The sequence below is a fragment of the Armigeres subalbatus genome, chromosome 1 (assembly GCF_024139115.2).
Source record: "Armigeres subalbatus isolate Guangzhou_Male chromosome 1, GZ_Asu_2, whole genome shotgun sequence".
Classification (NCBI taxonomy): domain Eukaryota; kingdom Metazoa; phylum Arthropoda; class Insecta; order Diptera; family Culicidae; genus Armigeres; species Armigeres subalbatus.
In genome coordinates, this window is record NC_085139.1 from 55759745 (window position 1) to 55769531 (window position 9787).

At 40.0% G+C, this 9787-nt stretch overlaps 1 protein-coding gene across 1 annotated transcript; it reads left to right on the forward strand.

Moving 5' to 3' along the window:
• Window positions 1-8012: 8012 nt before the first annotated feature.
• Window positions 8013-9341, forward strand: LOC134208417 (parkin coregulated gene protein homolog). The gene is made up of 2 exons (XM_062684392.1): window positions 8013-8578; window positions 8895-9341. Exons 1-2 carry the CDS (start codon window positions 8503-8505, stop codon window positions 9128-9130), a joined length of 312 nt encoding a protein of 103 aa, XP_062540376.1. The 5' UTR covers window positions 8013-8502; the 3' UTR covers window positions 9131-9341.
• The last annotated feature ends 446 nt before the right edge of the window (window positions 9342-9787 follow it).

The following is a 9787-nucleotide window of genomic DNA, read 5'->3' on the forward strand; positions in this document are numbered from 1 at the left end:
ATGATCGCCTGGTGGCCACCTGCGGTCATAGCTGATTAAGACTAAGAAATATCTTCAAGATCACCGTCAGAAATGGTTTAGAAAAAAATTGCGCTGCTCTAGGACGAACTTCACAAAATGACCATTTTTACGGATGTGCCGGATTTTCCGGAAAGCCGCCTGGTGGCCACCTACGGTTATAGTAGATTAAGAACTGTGAAATATCTCCAAAACCACCATCAGAAATGGTTTAGAAAAAATTGCGCTTCTCTAGGACGAACTTCACTAAATGACCATTTTTACGGACGTTCCGGGTTTTTCGGAAGGCCGCCTGGTTGCCATCTGCGGTCATAGGTGAGTGAGAACTGCGAATCAACTCCAAGGTTATTATCAGAAATGATATAGAAAAAATCGCGTTACTTCAGGATGAATTGTTAATGAAATAAATAAATTATTCATTACTGGTCACTTTTCCCAGATCACCTGAGCCTTTTATTTAGCTATATTAACTCGAGCCTTCTATCGAATCACTTTTATTATCTTTTCAATTGATGAAGAATTATTTTTTTTGAAGAATACATGGTGGTTTGGAGCAAATTGGTCAACTGACTAAAAAGTTATCTCATTTTTACTCAATGTATTGTACTTTTTACAACGGTGCGAGTCCCGGAAGGTTAAAAAAATCAGAACCTCCCCCCCAGACCAAATTTCGGGCTACGCCACAGACGGGCGATGTTTATTCTACTCCATTTTTTGTTTATTCTAATCAATGTCAAGGGATATTAATCCAATCTGTGCGGTTTCTTCAGTTTTCATTGCAGTAAATGCGTAGCCGATCAGGAGATGGCGAGTTCGATTTCGTTTCCGGATGGGGAACATTCTCGACTCCCTGGGCATAGTATATCCATTGCGCATGCTACACAAGATACATACTCATGCAATGGCGAGCACAGAAAGGCTTTCAATTAATAATAACCATGGAAATGCTGGAAGAGCACTAGGATGGGCAGCCCTTACTTTGCACCGTTCAATGTGGAAAAACGATCCATAAAAGAATGAAAAACGATCCATAAATAACATCTGAATGTTCCATATAACGCTACCATAAATCCATAAAATAGTTCGAGAGATTCCATAAAGAATATTTTTATGATCCATAAAACTTTGAAAAATGATCCATGAAAACTATATATTGATCCATAAAATTTCAAATTTGCGCAATTTATATCCTGATGATGATCCATAATTTCAGCCATATGATCCATAATTTTGGTCATATGATCCATAATTTTGATAATGTGATCCATAATGCTTGGAAAGAAGGCCAATGAAACTATATTAATTTATCCACACATTTTATAAAATCTATGGAACATTTATCAAAATTTATGGATCATATCACCCCAGCCAACAAATTGGTTCACATAACTTACTTTCAGTTGTGTTTAATGCACTCTTATACGATGTTATTTGATTGTACAAAATGCATAGATTCCTTCTATGTGAACAAAAGTGGAGGCCATATACGTACAAATCAGTGTTATGGAATAACAAGATATACGACGTGTTCCGATTTCAATTTAATCAATATACAATCATGTTGGTTTTCATCAGAGATCGCATAAGTTCAGTTTTAAAGTTGCATAATAAGACTGTTACAACTTTAAATCTAGAACAATAAAAAACAGTTCAAACAAACATACATCGAATACATACATTATAATATCATAAAAACATACGTGTTATTGTATTTGCAACAAAAATATTTCTTAGGTCGAAACATAATCATTATGTGAAATGCTGTTAGTTGCTTATCAGTTAATGTATATATTAATGTTATAAATTTAGCCTCCAGCTTCCAGTTTCGATCCTTTGACCTTCTACTTCATAGTCCAGACGCTACCTGGTTGCTCCATGTGTACGCAGTTGTTAAGCAATCATTTATACCTAATGATAATATTGCATCTTCGGATACAATCTGGGAAGGACATTGCATTACATCTTATACAACATTGTCGACAATGATTGTATCAACCAGCATATGCGATTTAATTGAACACATATACAATTTCATATTGACATGTATATTAGACCTCTTCATGTTTTCAAAAAGTCTCAAAAGTTCATCCGGTCAGCCCAGAATCATAATTCTTATGCTAAAATAAGCCTCCTGTCAAATTTTCAGCTAATTCGGATAAAATTTCGAGGTGGCTCAAGTCGATTTAGTGTTTTTGGGCTATTTTCAATTTTGAAAAAAATCTAACAAGAGATATAAAGGCCGAAAACTATCGCAACAACCTCTATACGAAAACTTTTGATGTGCTCTACAAGTCTTGTGAACATTGCGATTCGTTCCGTTCACGTTTTGACCACGTTAAACTGATTTTCGAGCTGTTAAGTGCATAAAAACACTGTTTCCCCTAAAAGTCGTTGTTCTATGAAATTCTTGAATTCATGACAAATCATTGCTAATTTATTATATTATTATTCCTCTTTTTTCCCTGGACATTTGAGTAATATAATTGCCAATGTGCGATTTATTGTTAAATTCTTAAAAATCAGAAGCTGAACATTTGTCATTAATTTTGCACTTTAGAATTCCTTCAAACAAGTTATTCGAACAAAACATAAATCAAATTATATGATATTTCATGCTTACAACGAACGAGTTCCAAATTTGATTCATTTCACCATATGTCGGTATGATTTTACCATTGAGTGCATCATAGTAACAAGTGAAATCAAAGCTTCTTTGTTCGAACAACCTTTCTACAATTTTTTACAAGTTCTGCTGGATCTATATATGATTACGATCTGATCTGTGAATATATATAATTTAATATGTACATTCTTATACGATTGCTGGTTTGCTGGGACCAAAACTATGGATCATTTGAACAAAGTTATGGATCAAATGGCCAGAATTATGGATCATATGACTAAAATTATGGATCATATTACTGAAATTATGGATCATCATCACGATAAAAAAAATGCGCAAATTTGATTTGATTTGAAGTTTTATGGATCAAAATATAGTTTTTTATGGATCATTTGTCATATTTTCATGGAAAAATAGCAATAAATTGATGGAACATATTTTCCTATTAATAACTTAATTTTAGCTTAGTTATGGATCGAAAAATTATTCTTTATGGAATCTCATTAACTATTTTATGGATTTATGGTAGCATTTTAAGGAGCATTCAGATGTTATTTATGGATCGTTTTCCAGTTTTTTATGGATCCGTCTTTATCGTTTATATGCAAAAGTATGTTTTGCCACTAGGATGAAAAGCAGTTCAAGTTTCATTTGGAATGTAGAGCCTATTTTTCGTGCACTGGTATGACTACGTGTCTCGAGTAGGGGTAAGCAGCCGAAAGTTTCTAATTCCAGTTGCAAGTAGACAAGTAAGAAGTCCCACCAAAATTCAATGAAGGGTTCGATCAAGGAGTTGTTTACGTTAATCCTATTGAAAAACAGTTTATGGGGGAACTAGTGATTAAGGAGAAGGCTTTCGCGAAGCAACTCGCTCGGCAGAATTCGTGGCAATCGTGGCAATCGAGGCAATAAAGAATTTGATCTGTCTGAATCCGTTCTGGGCGTGATTCAAGACTGTCGGAGTCTAGTCGGGAATCCAGGAGAGAAATGCTGAAGCAGTTGTGGGACCATTTATGAACAGTTCGACTAAACATCCACTAGAATAACCCGATGCTGGTGCTAGCAATTGATCGCTGTCGCTAAGCTAAATTCTCTAGTAGAACAGTTCTGAATGATTGTACTGCTATTGTTACACAAATGTGACTCGATTTTTGCCGTATATGAGTAACAGATACTCGTCTATGAGAAGTGTGCTGATCGGGTTGGTCCGGTACAAGCGGGGCAAAGTGGACAGTGGGCGTGGCGTGAAAAGGAAAGCTATCAAGGAGTTTGTGCGGGGGAGAGCTTTTTGGCCGACATCCATTCGGCCGAAGGCCACAAGGCTAAAAAATTGTTTGACCGTATATGCCATTTGGCCGAACAGACCATTAGGCCAAAAGTCATAAAGCCGAATAGGTCATTTGGCCGAATGTGTCGTTTGGCCGAAAATGCCGTGTGGCCCTAATGGTTGTTTGGAAAAAAGCGGTGGTCTTTTTTAGTGACGCGACGGTCAAATGACCTATTCGGCCAAGTAGGTCCATTTTCGGGATTCGGGATTCATTTTCGCGGTTGAACATTGAAGATATGTAACTTTTCGCGGTTCAACATTTGGCGGATTGTACCTTTTCGACTAACTAACTTTTCGAATGACTAAATAATCTGATTGCCGAAGAGTTATGGATTATCTCCCAAATTCAAGCCTGCATGGTGGGCTTGGCTGTTTTAATACTTTTACTTTTTTTTAATATCATAAAAACCCGTCGGAAATGATAACGAACATATTTGCTGAAGGAATGTGGAAAATCTATCCAGCCGTTTTCGAGTTATGCGGATACGAACACAGACCATTTAATTTTTATTATATAGATAAACTGCAGATATTAATGCAGACGAGAAAATGCTCGGAAATACAACCGACATTTCCAGGATGCTTTTAATACTGGCTGTGCATGTGCCAAGACAAGACAAGACAAGACAAGATGACTTTTGGAGGAATGTACCATTTCGCGGAATGTACTATTTTGTGGAATATTAATAACAATAGCTTAGTGTTGTTACCTGCGAGGTTTTTCAGCCAAGTTACCATTTCATTTGCATTCGTATAACACGATGAAACTTTTATGCCCAAAAAAGTCGAGACATTTCTAATCGTTGAATTTTCTGGACCGAGCCAGAAGTTTACCCTAGCCACCTTCAGCATAGTCATGCTTGGTAGCTACGTATCTTCCCGCAGGGCTAAGGAAGACCTCCCAGAATATGGAGAAGTAGTTTTCGAAATTTAAATTGCCGCTTACAAATCCTTTATTATATCTGGCAGATGGGCTGGATATAATGAATGGAGTATCTCCTCTCTTTACTTTGTTAGGGATAGACGATTTTTGAATAATCCTTTATTTCTTCTTTTTGCCTTATACCAAGAAAACGTATTTATTGAAAGAAGCCATTATATCCTCCCTTCGCTTTGTTGCTACCATTAAAAGAAGGCCTTATCCCTTCCTTCGCGTTATACTGGACAGACGCATACATTTATAGAAAGGTGAAGCGAGGCGGCTTATACCGGACAGATGCGTTCGTTTAAAGAAGACATTATCAACTCTTTTCGCCTCATACCTGTTTTCACCTTGTAGTGAATACGATTGAGCATCTGATAAATTAAAATGAATTTAGGGCATTTACAATTCCTTCAGTGTATAGATGTCAGCGAAAAGCTTTATGCATCTTTACTCAGCCTTCAACTTAGAGCTTTCAATTTTCAACAGCGCAAGAATGAAAGCACAAACGTCGATGAGCAGATTGACGAATGTAACATGCGGGTATAGGAATGAAAGACTGGGTGAATATGAGTGTGAAAGAGATAGATGGTGTCTGAGGTTTGGGTGGACGGAAACTTGAGCGAAAGCGCGGTAAGAGTGTTCAGTCTATGTGCGTCTCATTAAATATTCGTAGTCGCGACGTTTGTGTCCTCAATTTGGCTGATCGCGGGGTGAATACCACACCGGGCAGAGGCGTTTTTTGAAAGAAGGCATTATCAACTTTCGCCTTTCGCCTCATACCAGGCAGAAGCATCCATTTAAAGGAGGCGTTACACCCGTAAGCACCCGTCTCTCGAATACTCCGAGTGCTTGCAAGTCCTCCTCGAGCATTGTCCATGTTTCATGTCCGTAGAGGACAACCGGTCTTATAAGCGTCTTGTACATGACACATTTGGTGCGGTGGCGAATCTTTTTCGACCGCAGTTTCTTCTGGAGCCCGTAGTAGGCCCGACTTCCACAGATGATGCGCCTTCGTATTTCACGACTAACGTTGTTGTCAGCTGTTAGCAAGGATCCGAGGTAGACGAATTCCTCGACCACCTCGAAGGTATCCCCGTCTATCGTAACACTGCTTCCCAGGCGGGCCCTGTCGCGCTCGCACAAGCATGTACTTTGTCTTTGACGCATTCACCACCAGTCCAACTTTTGTAGCTTCACGGCGGTGTACAGCGGGGAGGCTGTGTTGGAAGTAGGTGCTGCGAATGGCTACATCTGCCGGGCAGATGCGTCCTTTTAAAGAAGGGATTATCAACTCCTTTTGCCTCATACCGGGCAGGCGTAGCCATTAAAAGAAGACATTATCCTTCCCCTTTGTTTTATAACGGCCAGATGCGTTAATTCATAGAAGAGACTACCTCATTTCTATTGTTTAAACCGAGCAAACGTGCCCATTTAAAGAAGGCATTTTTTCTCACTTTGCCTCATACCGACCGGATGCGGTCAATCGAAGAAAAAATTACCTCATTTCATTGCTTTAAATCACATTCCAAAAGAATTTATACCGGATTGCATATAATTGAGCACAATTCAGTAAATATTTCAGTGATAATTATTGTTGTAACTGATATCCGCCAAATGGCATATCGCGGAATGATTTTCTGTGAAAAGGTACTTTCCGCGAAATGTATTCGGTTTGGGCAAATGATCTATTCGGCTGTATGACCTATTCGACCAAATGACCTATTTGGCTAAATGACCTATTCGGCCAAATGACATATTCGACCATATGACCTATTCGGGGCCCTCCTTAGCCGTGCGGTAAGACGCGCGGATACAAAGCAAGACCATGCTGAGGGTGGCTGGGTTCGATTCCCGGTGCCGGTTTAGGCAATTTTCGGATTGGAAATTGTTTCGACTTCCCTGGGCATAAAACTATCATTGAGTTAGCCTTATGATATGCGAATGCAAAAATGGTAACCTGGCTTAGAAGCCTCGCAGTTAATAACTGTGGAAGTGCTCAATGAACACTAAGCTGTGAGGCGGCTGCAATGTGTTGGGATGTAATGCCAATAAGAAGAAGAAGAAGACCTATTCGGCTAAATGGCCTAGTCAGTCAAATGACCTATTCGGCCAAAAGGCCTATTCGGGCAAATCACCTACTCGGGTGACCTATTCAGTCAAATGATCTATTCGGCCAAATGGTCTATTCGGCCAAATGACCTATTCGGTCAAATGACTTATTCGGTCAAATGGCCTATTCGGTTAAATGACCAAATGACGTTGCACTGATAAACAACAAGCAGTTGCATGACTTGGTGCGGCAGCAGTACGAACTGGATGTAACAGCGTCTATATCGTACACCTTCCCGCTCGAAAGATGCTTAGAACGACGACAAAGCGAGTAGATGACCACCTCGCAAAAGAATTGCTGTGGCGCCTGGACGAAAGTAGGTTTTTGACAACTACCCGATGACCATGAAACCATCGCTGAAGGAGAAGGTGTGTCGGCAAATCAAATAATACTAAGCGAAGTTGTATATACAAGGCGGTGGCAGCCAAACTGACGCAGACGTCAGTTTCAGTGGAGTGGTATCTTACGTTGAACGTTGTGGAGTATCCGCAGAAACCGGGTAAGGTGCCCCTGGTCTGGGACGCAGCTACGGCAGTAAATGGGATGCCCCTGAATTTGGAGCTCCCCAAGGGTTGGGATATGCTAATTTACCTTCTACGAGTAGTCTGCTATTTCAGAGAGCGTCCAGTCGTCTTTCATCTTTCCAGTCGCTGTGCATTTGGAGGTGACGTACGGGCTGACAAAAACCACGTTCTGCTAAAATCATTTCACATTCCCACACTGGGACATTGCCGCCCCGCAGCTTAGTGTTCATCATTAAGCACTTCCACAGTTATTAACTGCGAGGTTTCTAAGCCAAGGTACCATTTTTGCATTTGTATATCATGAGGCTAACACGATGATACCTTTATGCCCAGGGAAGTTGAGGCAATTTCCAATCCGAAAATTGTCTAGACCGGCACCGGGAATCGAACCCAGCCACCCTCAGCATGGTCTTGCTTTGTAGCCGCGCATCTTACCGCACGGCTAAGGAGGGCCCCTAAAAATAGTAGTTTGTGCAACAAGTTGCAAAAAGATGATTTTTTCAGCACGAGTTGTACGTTTATCCAACGAGGCTTGCCGAGGTGGATAAATACTACGAGTGCTGAAAAAATCGAGTTTTGCAACGAGTTGCACACGCTATTTTTTGCAATGACGAAAAATGGGCTTCAACATGGTAATTTTGGAGCGAAGCGGTATAAACTGATTTACTCCATATGATCATTTTTACCAAATAAATCATCTTGCTGCAGAGAACAATCATATTCCATGTTATCGTGCCACATTGCATAGGTCGACAAGCCTTGAAGCGATAGATGAACTTGCCTTTGGAATTTCTGATGTCATAGCCATCAAACTATTTCATTTATTACGCGACGCAGAGAATCCACTATTTGATCACTTATCCAAGCTTGATCAGCTAAATGTAGTCATGTAACTACTGTTCTGATGTTGGTTTTTCATTATAGCACCCAAATCAGTGTTATAATGGATTTTATGCAACCCATTTGAGTTGCATAATGGTCATTAAAGTACCCATTTGGTTAGTATGGAAAAGTAGGCCGTTTTATCACTCAATGACGTACTGTAAACCAGGTATTATGATCAGGAATTGCAAAAAAAACATTTCAGCCTAACGGATTTTCTTGGCTCAACGAATTTTTCATTCAGGTGACTTGTTTGGCTAAACGAGTCCTGATCAGACAACCAACCAGTGCTTCTGAAAGAGATTTTCAGCCGTTTGTCACGAATTGAAGAGAATTTATTGTTGTATTGTTTGATAAGGCTTTATTCCGACGGGCGGTGTTTCACTCACTCAATGACAGTTCAGTGTTCCCAACGAACCGCAAAACTTTCTAGCGAGCATAATAACTTGAAATAATACAATCATAATGTTTTGTCTTTTTTTCAGGACCATGGGTCGGTTTGGCCCTCGTTCCATACTACCGGCAGCTGCTCCCCATACTGAACCTGTTCCGCGACTTCAACGTCAATATCGGCGACCGCATTGACTTCCAGGGCGGCCACCGATTGGGTGACGTTATCAACGAGACACTGCAAGTGCTGGAACGCCACGGTGGCCCCGATGCCTATCTCAACATCAAATACATGGTACCGACGTACGAGAGCTGTGTGCTGAACAAGTGAAATCTGTGCTGGATTTTATTTATTTTGTTTTCGCCTGGCTGGCAATGAAAGTTTCGATGAAAGCGCATCGATCACCGCACCGGCGGAAAATTGAACGAAATATATCAGATTTCTGCCGAAAGGAACGATAAATCGGGTTTCTACTAACGCACAATAAAGCAATGATGAAAAAAAAATTGGCAATAAAAAATAAATTTCAAAACGAATTAAACACGCTTAAAACAACAGTGCAGAAAAAAATAGCATTTTTTTTAAATTGTGGCCACTTTTCCATGAGAATTAGTTTCATTGTACAGCCAGCAGAGATTTCACTACGATTATCATACAGAAATCATGCTGCAGTGCAATGTCCAATCTGGATTCCGTTGCACTAAACCATCCATCATCTCCGTTTATTGTGCAGCGCACATATTCTCCCGACATTGAAATTGATTGCAAAATGGTAAATCATTCGAATGCTACACGGTGGAATTGACACTGGCGCGCACACTGATTGGTGATGGTGCGAAATGTCAGCGTCAGCCAGCCACCAAATGACATATTCAAGGAGTTTGGTTCGCACTGGCTGGTTTGATTGCGATACAAAATCTTCGATTTCAGATGTGTCACGGTACGTTCTCTTTATGTTTAAGTCAGTGGTTCCCTTTGTCAGTAATA

Coding starts and splice junctions, on each gene's coding strand:
- LOC134208417 (XM_062684392.1), top strand. CDS start 8,503: ATGGTCATTAAAGTACCCATTTGGTTAGTATGGAAAAGTAGGCCGTTT. Junction 8,579..8,894: donor AATGACGTACTGTAAACCAG/GTATTATGATCA, acceptor TCTTTTTTTCAG/GACCATGGGTCGGTTTGGCC.